The 26,222-nt window shown below is 45.6% G+C and overlaps 1 protein-coding gene and 1 pseudogene across 3 annotated transcripts in view; both read left to right on the top strand.

Moving 5' to 3' along the window:
• LOC146789843 (SEC14-like protein 5) overlaps positions 1–26,222 on the top strand; it is a 1,062,444-nt gene that overhangs the window by 551,797 nt on the left and 484,425 nt on the right. For all 3 annotated transcript variants that reach the window (XM_085632205.1, XM_085632206.1, XM_085632207.1), the window contains one exon: positions 9,121–9,233. In XM_085632205.1, the coding sequence (XP_085488331.1) occupies positions 9,121–9,233 (113 nt within the window). The remainder of the gene's footprint in view (positions 1–9,120; positions 9,234–26,222) is intronic.
• LOC146789844 (28S ribosomal RNA) lies at positions 19,176–21,554 on the top strand (annotated as a pseudogene).

The following is a 26,222-nucleotide window of genomic DNA, read 5'->3' as shown; positions in this document are numbered from 1 at the left end:
ACATGTCCCAGGTCTTCCCTGTAGGGATACGCTACTCACAGGTCTAGTTGTCAGCATGCCACAGCCACTCCCTCGCGGCTGGTTTACACCCACACCGCACCCATTCAGCACAGGCATCACAGGACATGTGGCCCTGCCAATAAAAAGGGCCTGGCGCAAGTGCTGGACGCCATTTCCATTCTCCAACTGGGTGTCTGTGTGTGGTTCTAATTTATGCATGAGAGCCTAGGGCCCTTCTACCTCACATTGCCCAGTGCTGGGGGTGACGTGATGGCGTCCGCACCACGGGACTCAATCATAAAGGGTCCATGGCTAGCGGTGAACAGACTTGGTGGCACTGGATACACTGCGGCAGGCACAGGCACACAGCCACGGGACGGGACGGTGTCTTGCGGTGCAGTGAGATAGGGGCACCTAAAGTGCTGAGCGGGTGTGCAGCCTGCGATGATGCGCCGTCCGGGCGGTCCGGACTGAAGAGTATTAGTGTGCACCCTGCTGGACCGCAGTGTAGGCCTGAGTCAGCAGGCAGTGCGGGCCTCCCACCATGTGGCGTTGCCTCGCAGTTCACAGAGTTCGTGGCACCTCAAGAGCTGAGCGGGTGTGCAGCCTGCAATAATGATGTGTACACTGATATGGTCTCTGCCATTGTAAAATCAAGACCCAGAATCAAGTGTGTGAACTGGTGGCATGCGGTGCGGGGCTGCATGATGTGGAGGGTGCCATGGTCGCGGGCCCCGGGCTTGGAGCTCCCACCGGCATGTGGTGGGCCCTCTTGGAGACACGCCGGTGGCGGAAGGTGAGCAGTGAGGCCTGGTTGCGCAGGGGCGGGCAATCACCGCTGGACGACGGGAGAGGCTGGGGTGCAGCAGCCTGTGTGCACAGGGGCGGGCAAGCGATGATGGCGTGTGCAACTGTATGGACTCTGCCATTCATGTCACTGTAAACTGTTTCAGATAAGGGACCTGGGGGACTGCAGTGTATACCGGCACGTGGTTGGAGACACACCGGTGGCAGCAGGTGAGCAGTGAGGCCTGGGTCCGCAGTGTCGGCACTCTCTTTCCCGCTATTTCTATAATAAACTTTTTATTTGGATAATATGAGATGAATGTATGATTTCCCTTTTTCTGCCTACACCATACATGTATGTTAGGTGTTGTGATTGTGCGACTTTTTGGTCGTTATTTTGTGGAGTTGATGTGCAATATCTTTGTCCAAAGGGGAGGGGGGTTGGGGGGTGCCCGGGGTGGGGCCCCGGGGGGGGGTCCTGGGGTGGTGGCGGTGGGTGTTGTTGCCCGATTGGGGCTCCGGGCTGCATGATCAGTTGCTCTGGGGCATCTGTTGTTCTTCATGTGTGGCTATGGGCTGTGCTCCCTTGTCTGGTGCCGGTTGTCATCCGACTTTACACCAGGTCAGACCAGGTGTTAAAATCCTGCTGCTAAGGCATCTTATCGCATGTTTTGTGATCTTATTGACGATCTTGCTGGTCGTTGAGAATGTCATGGAGTGGTGTTGTCGCGGCTTTTTGCACAGGAACGCCTACTCTGCATCTCATTAGCGTTAGTTCCTGGGGTCATCTATGGCGATTTTTTTTGCGGATGCTATTGCAGGTAAACTGGTGATATGGGCTGTTAGCACCAGCTTGTGAATGGGGCGATACGTTTAGCGTGACTTTTGCTGCGATAAAGTGCTGAAAAATCGGCGATAGATCCTTGAGAATATGCCCCTGACCGCGTTTTCTTTCTCGGCCAGGATCTGTCAGGGCCTATTACTATGGCCAAGCAACTGGCCTCTCTTATTCCGCTGCGGACCCTGGGGTCTTTGTTTGCTGCACTAGCTGTGCCGAGGTTACCTGGGAGAGATATTTACAGTGTGCCCTGTGGTGGGACCTGGATCCATACAGCTACTTGATACCAGGGTGGTCCAGGTTGAAGGGCTATGCCCTTCATGTGGCAGCATAGCTTCACCTTATGCACTCCCCGTAAAATATATGAGGCTTTGACTCAGCAGGGAAATTTGGACCTTCTCCTACTATATATGACTGGAAAATCCTTACCACTGCAGTCATTACTTTCACGGGCCATGCAGTTTCCCTGGTGGATCTTTGTGATGATCATCTCTTATGCACAATTTGATTTGATGTTTGAAGTGAGCTACTACTGATGAAGTCTGTGCGAGAACTCAAGTTCATAAAAGCTAAAAACGAGGATCTTGAAGGCAGATCATTCCGTAACAATGTGAGAATCCTGAGGGTGCCCAAATCTGCCCTAACATGGAGAACTTAGTGGAAATCCTCCTGGACACTCTGTGGTCATTTTTCTGAAGTCTTCATTGTTAAACGGGACATCTTGCTCTAACTTCTAGGCCCAAATCTGGTCAAAACCCATTATCACCGGTGTCTTAAACTACAGAGATTGTGACCAAGTTTTGTGGCTTAACAGGTACCATCCTGATCTTAAATGGGAGGGATCTAAGATCTCCTTTTACCCTCAACTTCACCCATGCTGTACTGGGGGCCCAGTACTCCTTCCAAGAAGTAAAAAAAGATCCTCAGGGCACGAGGTGTTAAGTGCTCTATGCTTTATTCAGCTAGACTTCATTTCGAACACAGAGGCAAAACTAAATGTGTCCTGCAACCGGCATCTGCTTTAGAATGCACCAACCACAATATCTCTGCTGGTGGTGCAAGATCCTCTGAATCCTTTGGCCTTTCGTGAAGGTGAACGACTTATTCCTCTACCCTAAATGGTAATGTCTAAATGGCTGTTCCTTGGAGCTATGTCATCTGGTTCCTGTCATGTCCAAACTTTGTTGGCCCATGCCTGCTCTCAATGTAAATAATCTTCGGTAGTAGCCATGCCGACCTCAATTCTCTTCCATGCACTTTGGACACATAGTAGATGCCAGCTGGCTGACACCCTGCACAGTAAGTCCCCCTGACTCAGTTCACTGGCTAATTACCTGTACACATAATTGTCTACCTGATGAGAGGACACTCAAATGTTACTTTCACGTATACCCTTTCAACTTACTCAGGGCACTGCTGTGCTCTCCAGGGGTCCCCTTGACGAGGAGGTTAATTGGTGCCCTAGGGTTAAGGGCCACCCTTGATTGAGTGCTTTTTCTTTTCTGTATCTTTTTCTTTCTAATTTCTTATTTTATAACTATGTATTGGTTTTTCACTATGATTTGGGACCGGCAGGGTGGGGAATGTTTCTTCTTTCTGTTTGTTCTTGATATTTATGTATTTGTTTATACAGTCACTCACAGGTTCATAACTACATGTTTTACACTTCACTTTGTACATTTACTGGGGGTGTGGTCTGTTCACCTCACAGCAAACCTCTGTTCCTTTTTTTCATATGTGCTTAATTTACTGACATAGGATGTGCAGGATATAAATAGCTCTCCCTAGGCCAGACAGGTGTTGGCATACTTAGATCATTAAGAACAATGGGGTCACCCTGTTTCCCTCAGAACCTGGGTATAGATATATAAAGCTACAATTGGTTCCGCTGGGTAAGCGCTGAAAAATACTTTTTAGAACCTAGATATTCCTTTAAAAGCACAATTCACATCAAAAGTATACATTAATCATGATTAGCAAAACTAGATACAGCACACCTACAACAAATTACCAAAAATATATATGAATCATTTTTTTTATTGAATTTTTTATCTATCACATAAAATTCTTTACGAAACCACTTGATATGAGCTGACCGACATAAACCACAAAAATACAGTAACAATACAAAACCAATTTAATAAGTGACTGAAGTGACAAAAAGTAAAATGAATAACGTATCAAATTCAAACAAAACAAGACAATGACATAAATTATCTGTCCTTCTCTGGTCTTTTCACTATAACACGTACTATCTATTTAATACCTAGTTATAGTGAGCCTGGACATGAGCCTGTTTCACGTTGACGTATCGACCCTCTAGATACATGTGTGTGTAGATACATCAAATAGGGTATCCCTCAGGACAAAGCAACCTAATCACAGCATACGCCTAAATGAAAAGAAACTCCTATTAGTGTGGTGGGCGTATTGATCAAAAGAAAGGTTATTTAGAGAGGAATCATACAAAAGGACTACTCACCCTAGTTGTTCAGTAAGCGAATGAAAAAATGAACGCCTCTGAGCCCAGATGGAGCGTGACCAAGGGTGAAGAGCTTTCTCTTATGCATCCTCGTCAAATATAAAATTAATCTGAAATGGTGAAATTACTAATTATGAGTGAACAATACCTATGCGTGACAAGACTATTTAGGTTCCGAGATCCTTATCAAGACATTTTTAGTGGAGAAGACATGGAGCTCGAACAGAGGGCGGGGGCAGAAACAAAATTGGGGTAGACCCAGAGGATGGAACCGGGGTGGTAAAACGCAAAGGGGGAACAAAAGAGTGAGGTTTGTTGTATGAGTGCATTTGTTTATATTCCTCTGTTGCCAAGACTTGTAAAACCGCCTTCTTCAAAGAATATACTTAAGGGCCTAACCCTTACCATACTGGGTGGACGGAAAATATTTATTTCTTTTTAGCCATCAATTTTTCCAAAATCATTAGCGAGGTGTTAGCATCAGGAGGATTTGCTCTCAGTACTCTCATCCGATTAAATTGGGGTATTTTGTGTCCTAACCATCCATCGGGTACACTGATACCTAATTGTGCTTTAATTTAAAGGGATGCAATTGGTTTCCCAGTGTAACTCTACTGCTCACTACACCAGTGGCATAATGAAAGCTGAGGGGGCCCACGTGCAAGGTACACGGAGGGGCCCACACTCCGGATTTAATCAGGAGCTCTAAGGCCTGAGTACTGCACTGAGGGGGCCCCTGCAGCTCGGGACCCCCACACCGCGGGAGATGCAGGGGCCTGTGTTACGCCCCTGCACTACACTACTCCTGATTTTGGTGTGTTTTGCAACTGAGAGGCTAAATTGGGTGGGACATACTGCCCACCTGCTCACCTTGAATAGGAAGTAGTGCAAGGACTTGGACAGGAAGTGGCATATGTTGCCTAGTTTTAGAGAAAAGTCACATCTTGAAATGTGGAAACCAGTGGCGGCCGGTATGGCTCGTGAGTGGCAGGGCGTGCGCGGGGGATCAAGGGGGTGGGGGGTGTCGCGGGGGAGGGTGGCACGCGGGGGAATAAAGAAAATAAACTTGCCTTAAGGCCAGGTCCCGCGTCTCTGCTCCTGCTCTCCTGCCTCCGACTCCAGGAACAGGAAGCAGGCAGCCAGGCTCTGTCCCCCAAACCAATCACAACACTGCAATGCAGCGTTGTGATTAGTGTTCAGCCAGGGCCTGGAGGGGTGGGCATGTTCTCCATGCAGGCTGTAATGCAGCCTGAATAGAGAACGGGTAAAGTGCGCATGACTGGTTTGGACAGCTCGGGAGGGCCGACCAAACAGTCATTGCGCACTTAGGAATGGGCAAACCAAAAAACTCCCCTGTTCCGAGAGCAGAGCAGCCCACTCGCCCGCCCACAAAGCACAGGACATAAAGCATAAAATGATAATAACTCTAAGTTATCATTTTATGTTTCTACTTGGCCCTGCTTAAAAGCAGTGGGGCGTCGCTCCTCCACCATAGCGGAGGAGCCACCACTGGTGGCAACCCACAGTTTTTTATTGTTTAAAACTAAATCTATGCACAGGTGTTCTCATTTCAGTTCAGAAGCCAGTGTTTGCTTGTCCACATTGTAAATTTGAAATTGTAACAGATCACCCAAAGGATCGTAGACATGATTTACCTATCTGTGTATTTTTTATATTGTGGACTGTGCCATATAGACGTCCAGGAGCTTTATGCTAATAGAGAGTATTTACAAGGGAAGTATACATTTCCTTGGATAACTATTTCCAATGGTTGGTATCTAATATGTACAGATTACATAACATTTTCAGATGCCATGTAGTACATTGGTATAACCGGGTATTGTAGTTTACAAATATCGATTTAATATTATCATTCTGTCCATTCCTGTTGATTTTTTATAAAGATATTTTAAAGTTGTGGACATTTCCTTTTGTGACTAACAACAATAGATGCATATAGTTTACAGTTAAGTGTCACACCTCCATTGTCTGGTCTTGACATGCCATTTGGGTTGATTAATGAACAGGTATGGTTTATAATTTGGCACTCTAACTTGAAGGCATTGTCTGAGACCGAGGGTCGTAAACCCTCAAAGTCCTAAAGTGTTTATTGAGTAGCAGTTTTATTTTTGTTAAAGGAGTGGTTGGTGTGAAGCTTGTTAGTGACTGGAAGAGGAGATGGAGGATGCATGTTGTTTGGTAGCTGGACTGCATCCTTAAAGCTCATTGATCATACTGCAAAGGGAATTGAAGCAACATCACTCACCCATTGAACCTAAAGGACATTACACAGTTGCCATCTTGTCCCATACATTACCCCTCAACAACTTACATTCCCATTCCTGCCACTGGCTTTGTAACCAATTAAATCACGGTTGCAAACCCAGTGCCAGGCGCCCCAAGCAATAAGCCTGCGAAGAATAATTTGAATTTGATGTAGGCTGGCATGGGTAGCCAGTAGAGTGATGTCTCGATGGTTTATTGGATGTCCTTTCCCACCATGAAGGTGGAAATGGGCGAGAGTCTGGGTGGTGGAGTGAGGGTTGGGTGTAAGCTGGAAGAATTACATTCAGAGTGGGAGGCTCAGCTGGCTACCAAGCAGTCTGAATTTTCTTCAGTGTGTATATATTCGAGAAGAAGTCAAGATCTACATGTAATTCAAGGAATTTGGTGCATCAGGGGATGTGGAGCTAGCACCCATCAAGAGTGATGTTCAATAGCAAAGTCTGAACCTTCCACTCCATGGTGGTGCCTGAACTTGGTCTTGGTCAAATTGGGTTAGAGAAAGAAGGCAGACATCCAGATTTGATTGGAGTTTTTGCAGACCTGTAAGCTTAAAGTGTTATTGGCCAGCTGCACTATGAGGTTAAGATGGATACCATCAACGTCTTAATGATGGGAGATGGCATGTTGGACAAGTAGAGCCCCAAATGTACCTTGTATAGCTTGAACAACATAGATGCAAGTAGTAAGACCTATCGGACATTTGAGACACTAGAAGAGTCTTAATATTGATGATTCAATTTTGATATGTGATATCTGCCTAAGGTAAAAGACACCTAGGACAGCGTCTGTGATGACAATACATATGTAAATAGTGTCAAGGGTTTGATGACTGACAATGATCGAGGCAGTTGGCAGGTTTAGAATAACTTTAAGTCGGGACTCTCCATTGCTGGTTACATTAGGATGTCTTTGAGTACCCTATGGTAGTAGTATTAATGCTGCACCAGGGATATGCACCAGGGCCATACATTTGGATATTACGATTGACGTATCTAATGCAGTAAATATCACTCTTTATTTTGGATGGAAACCTCACTTTCTGTGACATCCCTAAAGTAGGAGGAGGTGGTTGTTGGTGCCCCATATCTTGCCAACAAGTACCATAGAATGCGCTGTCATCCTCGGACCTGTCATCCTGAACACTTTTCTGAGTATTTCTCATCTCAAACATAAAGCCCAAATATTTCAACACTTCATGCTACCATCTCTATTAAGGCAAACCTTCACCAAACCACCACCCTATGCATCAGTATTTCATCAATGGCCTGCCTTGAAATAAGCAAGGGCTGATCTGCTATCAGCAATTTATAGAACTGCTCCTCGTGCTTTACCACTGACAATTGGGTTCCTGCCCAAAGCACTAAATCAGCACTGCTCAGGTATCCATCTCAGACTCCCACTTACCCAGACAGATGCCCGCTTTCTTGCTATATCTATTCTCTTTGACTTGTTGAATACCTTATACTCTTTCTCCCAGGACATTTTCCTCTAGAGTCTAGAAGTTGCCACTGGAATCTCGAACCCAGTGTTATGAGCCTTCCTGAATTACATGTCAAATTTAATAACAGGCACAAACTTTGTGTCGCAAGACCTCACTCTGCATTATAAACATGCCCAGACACCTCCCACCTCTCAGCCTCTCACCTCCCCCTTCATATACATAAGCTGAATGGATGCAGACACATCGGTTAGAGCTTTAAAACTCCAAACCAACTTTCATTCACCAGTAAGGGACCATCCCGGTCTAATACTCCTTAATAGAACCCCAATACCAGGGGCGTAACACCGGCCCCTGCAGCCCCCGCGGTGCGGGGTGCCCCGAGCTGCTGGGGGCCCCTTCAGCACAGTATTCAGGACTGAGAGCTCCAGATTAAACTTTGAGTGAGGGCCCCTCCGTATACTTTGCAGGGGGACCCCCTCAACTTTCATTACACCACTGCCCAACAAGTCGACCCCCAGGCAAGCTATGAGAACAGTCACAGCAGCTGACAACTCCAGGCTTGTAGCTAGCGCTAATGACGTTCATAGTTTGCTTTTTAGCTTATGAATGATGCAATTGATATATATATACATTTGCCTTTGGTCTTTTATTTCCTTCAAATTTCCGACGTGTTGCACAGATCGGTTGAAATCATTCAATGACACTACAGGCAGACATTGATCAATCTGTTCAGATGGATAAAGTGAAAAAGAACTCACAAAAACAATTGTGGTAAAACCTAAAAAGTAGTCCCACAAAAACGGGAAACAGAGTGACTTGTTTTAAGGTCTCGCCTGACCCAGCGCATGCGCTGGTCTGGCGAGACTTATTGAGAGGGCTCCAAAAAGTGCTACCAGGCCAGCATAGAGCTACAGTGCATGTGCGCGGGCGCGCCCGCCGCGCTTTACCGCGATTACTTTCACTTTCGCGGCCGCTTTGATGTTTGATCGTGATCGCGATCACTTTCATTTTCACGGCCGCACGGCCGCTTTGCATAGCCAATAGGTCTCGCCTTTGGGACCTTATAAGTATTTAGTTATGCAACTGTTGCATAGCTAAACACTTATAAGGTCCCAAAGGCGAGACCTATTGGCTATGCCAATGCTTGTTTCCCCTGCCGTCTCCCCCAATCCTACTGCGCACGGTTCACAATATGTTACTGGCCGAGTTGCCACTGAAGTCTCAGAGGAGACCCTGTGATAGAGATGAACTGCTCACAGTGTTAAAAGTTGCTTTTCTTTCCTTTAGTTGTTAAACTGGAGGAAGACTACACTGAGAGGTACGTGGGCCAACTCACCCCCACGCAGGAGAGCTGCCTGAGACAACTCCGCCAGTGGCTACAGGAAACACACAAAGGCAAGGTAAGTGGCCCCCTGTGCTCTGAATGGGGCACAGTGGCGTAGCTAGAGCTTGTGGCGCCCGGGGCTATCCCTCAGATTGCCGCCCCCCCCCCCCCGGGGGAGGGCATGCACTTCAAAGAGGTCCGAGAGACACGTAGTATGGCCGCTAATAGTTACCTTTATCATGCAAGTTACATGCACATACATGACACGGTCCAAGGCTACACAGTTGAAAACACCGGTGACTGGCAGTACAAAAGAGAACACACAGACTGCATGATCTATCTGGGGACTCAGAAAAACTGCATGTGACATCCATCAGAGAGCTGCGTGAACAATTACCTGGTAATCCCCTCAACACAATGCAAACATGCACATTCATGACACTGTTCATGTAACCTTCATCTACAGCTTACATTAAATGACCATTCATCATGGTCCCCCCCCCATTAAAGCAGTGGGGACCTGCACAAACGTGATGTGCTCTGTGGACCCAAAACCAACTTAACAGTATCGAAGCCTGTGATTCTTTATCTTTCAAAAACAGCAAATTAATTATTCACAGGGAATGACTCACTGTGTGCCCTTAAAACTAAACGCAGCACAAAGGGGTCAGTCCGCTCCACCTTGCCAACACAGACCGGATACAAAGCCCACTCTGGTGGCCCAAAGGCAACAACCAGGGGTCACTCCCTGTCATTACTTCCAAGCAGCAGCAACCAACTCCCTGGGAATGAAAAGACATGTGCTCTTGGTTCCCAAAACCAGCTTGTAATAGTGCATCTCTTCTTCACAGCAGCCTCAGCACACACATGGTGCACAGCCTGCCTGGGGGCCCAAAGCTAAAATACAGGGAGGGGCGACACATTATGATCACAATCCTTAAACACAGTTGTGGGGGGCCATGGGAACTTGTTCAACTCTATCCAAGACCCGGGACCAACTGTTCCGGCGCTGCGGCACTCCTTGAATATTCAGAAGAAACCAGAAAAATAGGACCAGTAAAACTCACTCTTTTCCAAATCTCTTTCTAAATATTATCACTTTCCATGTAATGTTCCTTTGATGGGAAGAGGAGGTTTCTGAGGTGGGAGTATCAGGCAAGTGATACTACTCGGGCTCCATCTGTTCGAGCCTTCATGGAGGATCCCTCTTCATTACTACCTCCACCTGACCACGGACTCTGCAACGCACTCCCTTACGGGCTCCCTCTGTGCGAGCCTTCAGGGAGAATCCCTCTTCATTACTACCTCCACCTGACCCCGGACTCGGCAACGCTCTCCCTTACAGGCTTGATTATCCACTACTCCTCCCTCCAGTGCACCTTATCTCACAGCTGACCTTGGGCCCCCAGCCCCATATCAGGCCCCATCGGGCTCCACTTTGCTTTTTCCCGGTAAAAACATTAGTAAAATCACCTTCAAACTTAAAACATTGAATATAGCAGTAAATATAATTAGCATGCACTTTAAAGTATGTTCCACAGTAGCCCTTATGACCCGACTGCTAATTAAATAAACAAAAACAGAAAGGCCATAACAGGGCCGGCTTTAGCGCTGATGCGAAAGTCTTTTTTGGCGCCACACTAATAACCTCTTTCTCCATAAATACCTTTACTACCACCTTCCAACAGTGCCCCTCATCCCTCTATGGCCCCCCTAGTGATCTCCTCCTCAGATTCCCTCACTCCCTCACGCCACAAGTGCCCCTCTTCTCCCCATAGCCCCTCCCCCTCATGACCTCCTCCTTGGACTCCCTCACTGCCACCATCCACCAGTGCCCCTTATCTCTCTGTAGCCTCTCCCCCTCATGACCTCCTCCTCAGACTCCCTCACTTCCACCCTCCACCAGTGCTCCTCATCTCACCCTAGCTCCCCCTCCACACCATGACCTCTTCCTCGGATTCCCTCACTGTCACCCAGGGCACAAGTCCTAAAAAAAGAAGTGGGGGGACGCTGACGTCACAACAGCAAGTGATGTCACGAAAGGTGGCTTGCACCATCAGACTCATTGCCTCCCCTCGCTCACCCCTTAGATGCCATTGCATCAGAAAAGCCAGCGCGTGAGCAGCGTTCTGAATGAGCTCCGATCTCGCCCCAGAGAGGCCAAAGAGTAAATGTGTGGCTCCAGTAATCGAGCTCCCGCGAAAATAAGTGAGGGGACGCCATCCACCCGCCTGGTACCCCGACTCGAGCCCTGCAGTCACCCTCCACCAGTGCCCCTCATCGCTCCACAGCCCCTCCAACTACCTCCTCCTCAGATTACCTCACTGCCACCCTCCACCTGTGCCCCTCATCGCTCCGTAGCCCCTCTCTCATATGCATTTGTTGTTTAGCGCTACTCATATCAGTGTAGTGTGTCTGCACTTTACACCACGAACACATTATACAGAGACAATGAATCATACAAGTATGTAAATCAGTCTACAGGGAATGTCACATAAGCCAATGAGGATTACAAGGTGTAGGAATCTGCTGCATACTTAGAAAGAGGACACAACAACCATAAATAAAGATATTTCTCCCCGTTGTGCCTCTGGTGGGGAGGCGTACAACTCTGATACATTCCCAGGTCTACTAATGTTGGTGAATCTGGGAATGTGTCAGAATCCATGGTTAAATGTGCTGGAACACCTACACTCCACCTGAGGCATGCCTCCCTGCTGCAGATTAACGCAAGGCAGCGATTGCGCTGCCTTGTGTTACTCTAGATTCCTCAAACCAAGGTGGCCTTGCGGGACTAGATAAATCTCATTTAGGTTTTGTGACGCCGTTTTGTGCCCTTGCGACGACGCAAAACCTTGATAAATATGCCCCTGTTTGTCTTTTCTTGTCTCTGCAAAGCGCTCACATTTGAATTCATCCACACCCTCTTTCATCTTGTTTCATTGCTACAGATACAATGATTTCGTTGTAATGTTAGCAAAATGGAATTAAACATGCCGAGGAGGGAAGCAAAAGTGTGATTTGTTATGAAAGGTCTCTAAAAACCTCCCCAATAAAAGATTATTCGCAGCAAAACACTCCAAGTGTTGCTTTATGTGTATGCTATTTCATTTGCACACACTCCTGCTTGCTGCAAAAACCTAATAGCATTACCGGTAGCCTTTGCTACACTGTATTTCAAAGTAGGTCCGTGTCATCCATACTGGTGGCCAGTATATTTTGAGAGGGTTTGGTCTGGGGAAACACAACCTTAGGATTTAAAAGAGTATTCCATGGGGGTCAGCTTTACTGATAAAAATGTATCGCTGCCCAAACATACTCATTTTAGCAACATTAGAATGATGAAAGACTGAGGAAGTTCTAACTATATCACAAAACATATCTATACCATTCACGTTTGTATGCAGCTCTTTGGTGACAGACTCAGTTCATTGGTCACTGTCCTATGTTAGGATTGTAACTTCTGAACTGCAAGTAACACAAGGATCTCTGTGGCAAAGGCAACAACCCACTGAGCTTCGACACAAAATACAGTTCATCTGCATTTAAAAACTACTAACAGACAAATGATTGCTCTCAAGCGAATCATTAATCACCAGCGTTATTGGGGCATCTTTTATTGTCTTATTGTTGTCCTGCATCGGCCATGATAATGATAAAAACTTCAGTATCAACTATATGACTTGTTGCCCCCCTCTTTTCGCTCCATGAGATGGTATCCATTCTTTGTTCACAAGGAGTATAAAATAAACAGTACCCCCCCCCCCGTGATAGAGAATGGAGATTCCTAGCCAGACAGGCATATAAGGATAAAGTGGTCAACTGTGTCTTTCATGTGAAATGTGATGCGAGACACAAGCTGCTCATCAAGATGCTGAAAGCGCCTAGAGGCAGCCATCCCATCTGAGGCAGGTGTTTGCAGGGTCGTCCTACAAAAACATATAATTACCTGACGCCTCCTTTTCTCATGGCCTTCAGCCGATCATGCATGCATCCCGGCCGCTTTTCCAGTGCCAGGTCAATGACAGCAGGTCTTTGTGACACTGCACACTGGCATCCTGGAAATAGTAATGTGGCTGGACACAGAGCTTTACACTAAACCTAGAACTGGCAGGAACCCCGCAGGAAAAATACAGACATGACGTACATCTGCAACCTCATTGACAGGGTTCGAGGTTCAGAGCACATAGACCCAGGCACCACGTCATTGCCATAGTAAAGTTTGAACCCTTGCCTTGTGTTTACTCTGTAACACACAAAAGTATTTTAATACCAGGGCATGCTGAGCCAGGTAATCACTGCTTGAAAGAAGGACTATAGGGAACAACGCATCCTACCCAAGAGTAGGCTCGAGCGAGATTTTAGTTATGGTCAATTTCACTTTATACACGGAATCCTTCACAATCCTCAAGGAAACCTTCTGAACTGCAAGTAACACAAGGATCTCTGTGGCAAAGGCAGCAACCCACTGAGCATCCACACAAAATACAGTTCATCTGCATTTAAAAACTACTGACAGACAAATAATTGGTCTCAAGCGAATCATTAATCACCAGCGTTATTGGGGCACCTTTTATTGTCTTATTGTTGTCCTGCATCGGCAATTATAATGATAAAAACTGTTTAAATGAAGCGCACACGAAGTACGTGTCCTGCTGGACCTGCGCATATTTAAAAAAAGAAATGAAACACATTCTCTTACCTACTACTGCAGTCTGCACTAAAACGAATTATCCACGCAGCAGGCTCAGCAGACTGCCCCAGGCCACAAGGTCCTCACGAGAGTGCGTAGTGGTGAAGCGCGTGACGCGTCACCGCTACGTTCTCATCGCGAGGGCCGGGCAAAAATGTAGCCCAGGGCCGTCATTGGTAGCGCTGGCGCGCGCTCTCCATGATTGACGGCCCTGGAGCAGGCTGGAATGGGCGGCGCCGCGGGCAGAGAGATTAACGGTCATCATGGCACTCATAGCACTACAGGTTAGTGCGCGCTGCTTTCCCGGCCGCGGCGGACTTTATAATTTATTTAGTGACACTGTGTCCCTAAATAAATTAAAAGGCCGCCGCCGCCCTAAATATAGTGCCGCCTGGGGCGGTCCGCCCCCACCGCCCCCCCCTAGCTACGCGCCTGATGGGGCATAAGATTCCTTGCTTGTAGAGGAACATGGTTTGAAGACGTTTTGAGCCTGGAGGGTAAGGACAAGGAATTGGAGACGGCTGAGTAGAGTAGAAATGACCGTTACAGCAGGCATGTGGTTCAGGGTGCTGGACAGCTCAGAAGCTCTAGAGACTAGGACTGGGCTCATCGGTTTGCAGCCCCCCTGCAGCTTAGGATAGGCACCAGTGAAGCGGTGGACCCCACCAAGCAGTAGCCTCTGCACTCCCAATCCGGCAGTGCACCAAAAAATCAAGAAGTCTCCAGCGGGGGTGGTATCCATACCCCTTAAACAGGACACCCCAAAACTTGTCAGTTTGCTGCATGAGTACATCTGTATGCCGTGAAATCTTTGACGTTGATAAAAAATAGTCAAACTCCAAATAAAGAATGCTAAGTTATGCTATGCAGAGTCCAAAAACTATAAACTCACCTATTTCTATCTGTCTGGAGCCCTTGAAAATAAGTGGGGTTTAAGAAATGCCTGAAACGTGGTTAGTCAGAGACACCTATTGCAATGGATTTCTAATTATTTTTTGAAAACCCATTCCAAGGAGGTGGTTGTGCATGTGCACGCATGCACAGTGGCCATCTTCTAACAATTTTTCAAACCACAAATGAAAATCCATTACCTGACGGTCACTGTGCATGCCATGCCGCACATTCACAGCAGCCATCATAAATGGCTTTTTTTCATTCTAGGTGGCCAGATAACACTATTCAGTTTGACAGTATTTGTCACACCATTAAACAAGCATTTCCGAAGCCAAAAGTAAAAGACGCAAACCCCGTCCTGCACTGGGACAGAAGAATGACAGTGAAGGGAGGCAGGATGATTTTATATATATATATAGATATATATATATATAACCTACTGGCGGTCGCCAGTAGGTAGTTATAGTCAGGAACTAGTTTCCATAGGAAAAGCGTTTTTTAGTTTGACAATATCTTTGGCACTGTTTGACGAATCTTCACGAAAATTTTAGAGCTAATGTCCTGCACCGGTCAGCTCCTGTCTTGAAAGTTTCAGGGTGATTCATCAAGCGGTGGACGAGAAAAAAGAGGGGTCCCAAAATGCATTTTCTCCTTGTTAATTTCCATAGGAAACTTTATACAAAGCTACAGCCCGAACTGCTGAACGGAATTACACAAAATTTGGCAAAAAGGGAGATCTTGGTTTAAAAAGTGTTCTTTTTGTTAAATGATGTAAATCCATTTGGTTGTTCCTGAAAAATTCAAAAAATAAACAATATTGATATCTGGTGACCGTGGTGGATCTGCGAACCCTCCCGAGCACGAGCTGACTTCTGATTGGCTGCTAACACTTCAGACCAAAAAGTGTTGGCAGTCATCTTGTGACTCGGTTGAACCAAGTCAGAAGAAAAAGGTAAAAAAGGATAAAATTCAGGGGCCGGGTTGAAACACCCTGACCCCCTAGGCCTGCTCGGGGGAGTCCCACAGCTTTTCGGTGATATTTATGCTGGGTGCGCAAATCGGACCGAAATTCTTTTTTTTTTTTTTTTAAATGATGCGCGGTCTCCCATGCTTCGCTTCTTTAAGCACCCAAGTGGATCAGGTCCCAGGAGCAATGCCAAATTAGCATGTGGGGGCCTGAGCGGGCCCCTGCTGCCCCGGGGACCACCACCTCCCCGGGGTTTTAATCATGATGGGAGGGGGGCCGCGAAAAAAGGGAGGTTCCAAAACACACTTTCCCCATTAATTTAGACAGAGCTACAGCCTGAACCACTGAACGATTTGCACCAAATTTGGCAGAAAGCTAGAGCTTGGTCTAGAACGAGTGATTTTTGTGTTTTGGGGGAAATCTGTTGCAATTAATGCTCAAAAACATTGTATATCTAGGGACGTGGATTATCCATGGATCCTGACAAATGTCATGCTGAGATCTGATTGGCTGCCACCACTTCAATCATAAATTAGTAGCAGTCATTTTAGGACTCTGTACTCGGTCCATAGTCCTAAAAAAGTAAATAAAAGACATCAGGGGGCAGAGTAGGGATACCCTGTAACCCTAGGCCTGATGGGGGGGTCAGAGGCACCCCAACTAGGGCCAAAAACATTTTTCTTTTTTGACATTTTCCACATATTCACAGAGGATCTGTGAATCATTAGTGATTTTTCTTAAAAAAAGAACAAATGCGGGCTCTGGGGAAGAAGGGGTTTTTTGTGGGAGAGGAAGGGGGCAAGGCGAGCACATGTGGTCTGGCCAGAGCCCATCATGTTTTTCACAAGGCCCCCTCTCCTGGCCATTTTTAGCTGTTTATGGCCCTAGGAAACCCATCCTGGCACATGCCCCCTTTATGGGTGTGGGGTCCCCAGGGCTAAATGAGGCCCAGGAGGCAGAGCCACGTGCTCCCCTCTCCTGTAAAATATATATGGCCCTGGGGAATGGGGTCCCCAGGGCCAAAGTAGATTCAGGAAGATAGCCATGCAGCCCTTACCCTTTAATAAAAAAATAAAGGCCCACCGGGCCCTATGGCCAACCCCCTGCCATGCAGGACTGCAGGCCCTGCGCTGTGTGGGGTTGGTTGCCTTTACAGGGTTGGTCACAAAGCCTAGCCTTGTGGGCAACCCCCTGTTGCACTCCTCCGAAGGCAGTGCACAGCGTGAGGTTGGTTGCATGTGGAGGTGTTAGCTGCAGGCTAGACCCTGCAGCCAGCCCCGCAGCGCATGGCCATAGGCTGTGCGAGGCGGGGTTGTAATTATGTAGGGTAATCAAATATGACTTTATGTTAAAAGATACTGAGAAATTCAATGAAAAAAACAAAGGTTAAAGTAACGTTATAGTGAGGTGAAATATTCAGTAACAAAGTAACATTTTGAACTCAAAAAATCACAGAAATGGACCAGTTATTGTGACCTCAAGTAACTATAGCACGTGGTCTAAGGAAACTATAACTCGCGCTCTCGCAACGCACCGCTAATTACCCCACATATTACATCACTCATGGCATCTTCTATAACATTATTGGTAATATCACTGCAACATTTGCAGTGAAATCATTGATGAGAAGACTGTGCATGGTGGGAGCGAGAGCTATAGTTACCTTAGAGCAGGCGTTATAGTTACTTGAGATAACTTTAACTATAACATTTGAATTTCTGTGTTTTTTAGAGTTTAAAACGTTGTTGTTACTAAACATTTCACTAAGCTATAAAGTTGCTTTAACCTTTGGTTTATATATATATATTCATAATAAGTAGATGTGGAGTTTAAAATAGTAAATCTCTACATACATTCATACACTTGCTTCCAGAATATAGGATAGTCGAAATTGTGCAGTCAATATTCTTGCAGGTCCAGATTAGAAGCTACATATTATGGTAGTACTTTACCGTTGAGGTCCCATTGGGTTTATTGGTAATCACTTCCGACATTCTTCAACCACAGATCCTGAGACAAGTCTGAGGCAAAGGCTTTCTTAAAAAAATCACTCTTTAGATATTTAGAAGAGCATCAATACACTATATTGAAAATATAATTTTGATCTAGTGAGAGCACAAAGGTGGGAAATGTGAATTTGTGAGAACATGAAATATCTGGTGACGGTTTAAAAACTAGGGGTGGGCATAACTGTTTTAATTATGTCTAGTGTAATTACTTGTAATTACTTCAAAAATTCTAGTAATTATGCGCAAATACCTGAGAGGGGCAATCCAGCATTTAGTGCTATTTTCCTAATCCAAAATGCACCCTTCTGTCCAAAATGGGCCCTAGGATGTAATTTGCCCTTAGTAAATAGCACTAAATTCTACAGGACACAAACAGCTGTATCCAGCAGTCACTTGATCTCTCTTTGTTCATTGTTCTTGCACTCCTGCAGTTGGATTTTTGCCTCAAATTACTCTTAGTTACTGAAGCTTGCATAATCACGTATTTCGGTATGTCCGCATCACAAGAGTAATGCTTAGTTACTAAACTACTCAGATTACTCCGGCGTATTTGAAATTTCACCCGGGCCTGTTATTAATCCCAATACAATGTCAAAGATTGAGTAAATATTCAAGGTGTATATTAGAAAATTGAAGAGAATCTGAGCAATATTTTGGGTCATTCAGAGAACGTAAAGTAATATATTGTGCCTGTGAATGCCTAATGCAGTGGCGTAGATACTTTCAGTAATTTGTCAAGTTAAAAATTTGTTTTCCGTGTCATGTATTGTATCCTGTTGAAAATGGATAAATAATTTTCTCTCTGGTAAAAGTAGAGATGACTCTAAAAGTTTGTAAGCAGTGTTGCTCTAGACAATATAATTCTATAAATAACTAAATTAATTGAGTTGTTTGGAGATACCTTTTTTCTGAAGGAAAAAGGGTTGATTTCAGTGCAGATGGTCATAGTGACCATCTTCCACACTTGTGGGTCTTGTACTGCAGAACAGCTGGCTTCTTTATAGTGCAATGTGTTTGGAGGGTCAGTGGTTTCTGTTGACTAAGAGGAGGACAGAACCTGGGGTGTAATGATTATTTGGCTGTTGAAGTGATTTTGGACATTTTTATGGATGTGAAATCTGTAGGTGGAATGGGGAGTCTTGAAGAGAATTTGGGCGACAGGTAGACAGTGTAGTAATTTCAAGGTGGAGCTGATGGAGTTCCATGGAAATTGATTTTATGTAGTTGTTTCTATAACTGAGCAGTTCTCTGAGGGACAAGGGAGATATGTCTGAATAGACGGTTCCCTTGTGGTGTATGCTGACCATGGATTTGATCTGGGCATGAGGAGTAATTTCTGAATTCAGGGTAACTACAAAGCTTTTAAACTTGGAGCTGGTAGTGACTGATAGGCCCTATATGAGAGGCACAGTTTGAATGGATGGAAAGTTGTAGGTGGATGTGTCACTGAAGGAAAGTATTTTGTATTTGTGAAACGAGGCTGACCCAGGATGAAGCAACTTATTTTATTAAAGCTTCCACATTTACCTAAAAAATACAAGCACTGTCAGAGGAAGATAAAAACAACTTTAAAGAGAGAGTTCAAGAGGACGGGAAACCATTGAGAGGTGCACTGGTGCAGTCCATGCAGTCTGCCTACAGGATTCAGCAAAGTTAGTTGCCCTTTAGGGTGGATCCCCTCCACAGGACAGCTGCCCGGGTGCCCCTTCCCTTACAGGAACACATTCCCTCCACAGTGGTGCACTGCGACCAGCTCTAGGTCAGATGGAAAAACTTTGGGGAAGCAGATGGTTCTCTGCTGCCTCGGACAGTGTTACAGCCTGGCAGCTTTGCCATGATTGACTGCCTCCGCACCCTCCCATTGTAACTGTTGTGGCCCCTTTTGGGGGTGCTCGAGTAGGGAAGGGGGACCAGGCTCCCAGCGTGAGTGTTGACTGGGGTGGACTGTTCTCAGTTTGCCCTGACTGAATCACGCTGATGGGCGAGAAAGCTCACCCTGAGCTCCAGGGGTCTGCAGCAGTGTTGGTTACCAACCTGACCCATCTTGAAACATGAACCAAGGTGTATAACACATGCACTAATTTGACGGCCAATAGAAACCCTGTGACGCAATGAAGCTGAGGGCTGGCAGGTGCCGGCTGAGGTGGAATCCTGTGGAAAGTGCACCACTGGCCCATTTCGCTCACTCTGTTGAGTAGGTGGAGTATGAGAGTGTGTGATAGGACCTGATAGATGATAAAATATGCCTGGGCAGGGCAAAGCCAGAGGAAACTCTTGTGGAGGACCGTAGCAGTCCTGAAAAGCAAATCATTCATCCAACCTGGTTATAGGGCTCAAAGACTAAACCACCATCTAGTAGCTAGTTCCCTCCAAGCTCTCCCTCAGGATACTAGCACTAAGAAACCCCAGTTTTATAAGGTAAAGCAAATGATTAGAGGACTTGTGGTCAAAACGATCTCAACCTATTCTCAAACTTTAAGTTGGTACGATGTCTGGCTTGTTGGTGTGGAGCCAGGCATCAAATGGGAGTGTCTAGTGGGCCACTTTTGGTAAGCAGGACTGGAGCTGTAGAATGAACTGACTGCTGAGATAGGGCACCCGATGCTGATGAGCATCAGACCCTAGAAAAGGTACTGGTTGATATAGACAGCAGGACAGTGACCTTGAAAGTCAGAATCTGCTAAGTAGTGTGTAACAACTAGCCCTGAAAATGTATGGTCATGGAGTGTGGGGCCCATACCCAGCCATCGCAAAGGCAAATATTCAAACGACTTTTAAAGGTAGAAGTGTAGAAGGGTTCCACGTGATAGCATCTGAACATGGGTCAGTAGGTCCTTAAAGATCCTATGACTTTCTTAAGGTGCCAAATGCCTTATCATCTAATTAGTTATGCACATGAATGAATGAACAGATACCCATTGTCCCTACCTACTATTTAGCAAAACCACAGTCATGTTAACAGGCTTAGCAGAATTAGTGGGGATGCCAGTGGAATACCACAACTTTAATTGTTTTTTCACTTACCCAGTGAGGCGGGGGTGAGCCCCATGGGGCTCTTGCTTCTGGCTCTAAGTGCCCAACAGGCATGACACGCCCCGGGGACAGTGGCGGTGAGGAGTTTGACTGGGTTGGTACACCTGTCAAACAATAACACAGTTGTCCTAAGCCAAGGACAGAAACCTCCAAAAGAGCAGAAGCGCAAAAGTTTGCATGATCTTGATTTTCAGTTTGAATACAGACCGTGAAAAAACGGTTTCAACATCCTTCTGACATTTTGGGTTCAAGCAGAAGGTGTCAGAAAAGTTACCACTTGAATAACTGGCTTGTGGCAGCCAAGAGTTTACAGCAATGTCACTTTTTGATCCTTCGATGTCGGCTCTTTCTAACATTGCGAAGCAGAATTCACCAAACCTTGAATACTTCACCCACTAATAGGGAACATGAGCTTGGTTTAGATCATTGTGAGACAGATTAGCTTTACCCTACTGATTATGTGTTGTTGCAATAGTAATCCTGCTCAGTATGAGAGGAACCACAGGTTCAGACATTTGCAGGTAAATGCATCAACCTTTTTTGCGAGCGCAAACGGTGTGATTCGTAAAAATCGTCCGTTTGCGCCCGCAAAAAGGGCTTTTGCGATGCATCAAAGTATACGGCAATTTATTGCGATTTCTTAAATTGCGATTACATTTAAGGAATCCTAAATGCAATGCAATAACCACTTTTAAATAGCAATTTCGCTATTTGGGGGCGCACATTACCCAGCAATTGAACTAGTCGGTAATTTGCAAAAACTTTGAAAAATGCACTAAAGTGCATTTTTCAAAGTTTCATGTTGCACACACACATGCCCTGGGGCATGTGTGTGCGCAACATGGGTGCACATCACAATCCCAGGGGTGCAACAGGGTGTCATGTTTACAACCTTGCACCCTTGAAATTGCATGCGCAATTGCGAGTACCTATTGGTACTCGCAAATTGCGCATGCAATTTTCAGTTCTTTCCTATGGGCCTGTAGGCTCATAAGAATAAATGGGGAGCCATTCCTTAATTGCGACTCGCAATTTGCAAGTCGTAATTAATGAAAGTCTTCCTCTGAGCCAAGCTTTTGTCTCTGTTCGTGGGTGCCTGTGCCCCTGGCATCCCTCTTCTGCCAGGCCAGTGGGAGGGACGGGTGCAAGTCCATTGGAGGCTTCCTCCACCACTTGAGAGCAGCACGTGGCCTACCCTCAACTACCATGCTCTAACACCGTCCATGGAGTGATCGGGAAAAAAAATGCTGTACTAGGCCGGTTTAATTAATTAAGGGGAGGGGCATGTGGCCTCCCCTCCATGAGCCATTATAAGCCACGGGGAGCACATTTAGTGGGCCGCTTTATATAAGGGGAGGGGGGCCCGCCCTCGCATTTTCAAAACTCCTGTCAAACGGGAGTAAACACAAAGTCTGCTCCCTGCAGATGGCGCTTTGAAAATGCTCCCTCTGACTGGGAGCAGACCTTTGATCTGTTTCCCTGCCCATACTGATGCGGGCAGGGAAACAGATCAAGATATTGCACCTGCCTGGAAGGAGCAGCATACATAGCTTAGCCCTGGATGCCATCATGATATCATTTAAGATGTCATTGGTGATGTCATAAATGATGTCATAGAACATGTCATGAGTGATGTTATATGTGAGGTTATAAGCAGTGCATGGAGACACAAGTTTTATAGTTAGCTCTGCTAAGTATAACTGGTGAATTTCTGTGTTTTATTTTATTTCAAAATTTTGATGTTGTCACTGCTGGTGCTTGTCCCTTGGAATTAGTGGTGGCTATCTGTGGTGGACTGCGCACTAGACTAAGGAGCAGCCCACCTGCTTTTTGTGTGATACCCCCTGATGGACGGATGAGTGGAGGCAGGAGCTGGAAACAGTAAGACGCTGAAAAAGGAACTCCTAGTGGGCAAAAGTCTGATCTGATTTACTGGCCTAACTCCACAGCACAGAGATTCCTGTGCCATAAAAGAAAACAAGGCTAATTACCAACACACTAAGCTGGTGAACTGCGATAGAGTGAATTATTTCTATTACCATGTCAGAAAGTAGAAATCAGAAAGAAGACTTCATTGAACCCAAAGGCAAAAGAAGGCTTACAAAGAAGGGATGGATGAGGCTGCGGAAGAAGCAGGACTGGCATCAGGAGAAAAACAGCTTTTGCATTCTATTAAAGAGTTGTGCTCAGAGCAGGTGCTGGAAACAGACAGAGTGGATAGTACAGTGAAATCAGTGGAATCCGGACTGGTGAGTATAGCAAGCAGGACAAAAACTTTAGAAAATAAACAGATAATAATGGTATATACTGTGCAAAACTTGAATGAGAGACAGAGGTTTTAGTATAAAATCTCCAGAAAGTAACTACTTTCCAATGCTTCGCTATTGAAGCGGTGACCATGCCGAACAGTATAATTGAGACCCTGTACAATCTGAGCCACAGCACACTTCTGAGAGGGCTAGGGTGTCCCCTCAGAACTCATGATACAGTGCAAATACCTAAGGAAAAGTATAACATGGTGAGAGATCTATTGGGGATTAAGTTGAAGGTAGGAAAGCCTTTCCAATTCTTTCCGGAGCGCACCAAAGGAATATGGACACAGTAGGGACTATGGGTTGGAGCAATCAGTGACAACATGGAGATTTGTTTTTAGAGTATTGACAAAGCAAAAAAAACAGTGGGCCAGATTTATCAAATTTTGACACAGCACAACACTGCAGGACAGTTTGCTGTGCTGTACTGCGTCAAATGGAGAGGGAAGGAATGCACCATAGCTATCAAAATATGCACATTGTGGCTCCCTCCTTGTGCTCACTCACTCAGTGCAGCTTAGTTCCAATGCAGCCACTCTTGGGTCATGGGCCAAGGGTGTCTGTGCTGCAGGTCAAGGGTGTCTGTGCTGCAGGTCAAAGGTGTCTGTGCTGCAGGTAGGATTGTTTTTGTGCATGAAGGGACACCTTTCTGCTCAAAAACAAACATCAGAGGTGTTTTCCTCCTTCTAAGTGTGCAGCACACTTAGAAAGAGAAAACAATATGAGAAATAAAGATATTTCTCCTTTTGAGGCACTGTTTGGAGGGCGTAGCATTTTGACACATTCCCAAATTACCAATCTTGGGAAATCTGGGAATGAACCAAAATCCATGGGTGAATGTGTGGGGACACCCACGGTCCATCACTGACTGCCTTCCCAGGGCAGAGTAACAAAAGGCAGTCGCATGTGCTGCCTTGCATTGCTCCATATATACCAAGCAATGCAGGAGCATGCAAAGTAGCCTTACGTTGCTTATTAAATCAGACTTAAGGATTGTGTTGCCCTTGCGACACCATGTGTCACACAAGGGCAACGCAATCCAATCATAAATCTGGCCCCAGTGACCCTACGTCCAATCAGACAATTGGTTTTTCATGACCTCAATCCCAAAATGCTTGCACATAAGAAGGCTCTGCTGGAAGTCAGAACGGATCTGGTTGGAAAAAAAGATGTCGCATTAGTTGGAATTCCAGCTTATCTCAGAGTGGAATATGTGGGCAAGAGTTATATTTCCTCACAGTTGAGCTTAGCTAGATCCTTCCTGAAAAGCCTCAAAGCAAACTGTGGGTAAAGATTGAACAAAGTGAGATTAGCAGCTTGTATTATGGACAAGAGTGGGATAAAGGGAGCTGGACCATATCCCACTTGGAGGAAATTAGCAGTATAGTTACACTGTCTCTGGAAGAGGAGGGTGGAGGAACTGAGAAGATGTAGTGACACAACTGTTACCGTCTGTGTTAGGTTGTTCATCTCTTTGATTCTTCTACCTCCATTCAGGCCTTTGACAGCCATAAGAGTAGCATCATAAGTGAACACTACTAGGGCACGCATATGGAACTACATTAATATCTTTACTGTACTAATATAACAGTCATACAATAAGATCACATGTTCTACTGCTGAGTACTGTGGCAAATGTTACAAAAGATATCTGTTAGACATGAAGAAGAAAATCTAAACCTGAAAGAGCTGCAGTAACCTATGATGTCTGATTAGAGGAGAAAGAGTTGCATGTTTCCTTAGAGAAACCTTGAGTCACATGCAAAAGAGTCAATTTTGCAGCAAAACAATAGGTATTTCTAATACCTACTACAGCAGAGAAACAGTATAAGGTGTCTCTTGAGAGCTACAATAAATTTGATCACATTAACCTCAGCTCCACCCATGATAGTACTTTTAATGTTCCTCTGTCTCCTACAGTTCGCTGTGTGTCCTGAATATTTAGCTATAGTAGCAGCTTCACTTAAGTTGGGGTGGTAGCCTGATGAACTTTCATGGACTATACTGTATGACTTAATCAAATTTGCAGGCAAAATGAAAGGTATCCATGCTCTTTGTTAGGTGCCCGTGCCTTGTGTGAATAGCATGTGTCTCTAACGCCAATAGGTAGTTATAATTAGGACCTTGTTTCTATTCAAAAAGCATTTTTTCTTTTGCCAATCTCTTTGGCACCGTTTGACCAATCTTTGCGATATTTTCAAAACTAATGGTTCGCTCAGGTCAGCTCCTGTCTTGAAAGTTTCAGGGTAGTTCATCAAGCGGGGGCCAAGAAAAAAGGGGGGTCCCAAAACGCGTTTTCCCCATAATTTTCATAGGAAATTTAGACACGGCTACAGCCCGAGTTGCTGAACGGAATTACACCAAATTTGGTAAACATTGTAGCTCTTGGTTCAGAAAGCGGCCTTTTTTTTTAAATGGTGTAAATCTGTCCAGTAGTCACAGAGAAATTCAAAAAATAAAAATATTGATATCTGAGCGACTTTCTGTGCCTCTCTTTCCTCTTTCTGCATTTCTGTTGCTTCCTTTTGCACCTTTCTTTCTTTTTCTGCACTTCTATTGCCTCTTTCTGCACATCTCTTCTACTTTCTGCACCTCTTTTACCTCTTTTTGTACCTCTGTTGCCTCTTTCTGCACCTCACTTGCTTCTTTCTGCACCCTCTTGCCTCTTTCTGTACCTCTCTTGCATCTTTCTGCACCCCTCTTCCTTCTTTCTGCACTCCTCCTGCCTCTTTCTGCACCTCTGTTCCTTCTTTCTGCACTTCTTTTGTTTCTTTCTGCACCCCTTGTGCCTCTTTATGCGCCCCTCTTCCCTCTTTCTGCACCCCTCTTCCTTCTTTCTGCACTCTTCTAGCCTCTTTCGGCACCTCTGTTACTTCTTTCTATCTGCACTTTTGTTTCTTTCTGCACCTGTCTTGCTTCTTTCTGCACCTCTCTTGCTTCTTTCTGCACCCCTCTTGCCTCTTTCTGTATCCCTCTTCCCTCTTTCTGCACCTCTCTTCCCTCTGTCTGCCCACCTGTTCACTCTTTTGGCACCCCGTTTGCCTGTTTCTGCAACTCTCTTGCCTCTTTCTGCAGTTCTCTTCCCTTTTTCTGCACCTCACTTGCTTCTTTCTGTACTTCTCTTGCTTTTTCTGCACCCTTCGAGCCTCTTTCAGCA

The sequence above is a fragment of the Triturus cristatus genome, chromosome 10 (assembly GCF_964204655.1).
Source record: "Triturus cristatus chromosome 10, aTriCri1.1, whole genome shotgun sequence".
Lineage (NCBI taxonomy): Eukaryota > Metazoa > Chordata > Amphibia > Caudata > Salamandridae > Triturus > Triturus cristatus.
This window is presented reverse-complemented; position numbering and strand designations above follow the sequence as displayed.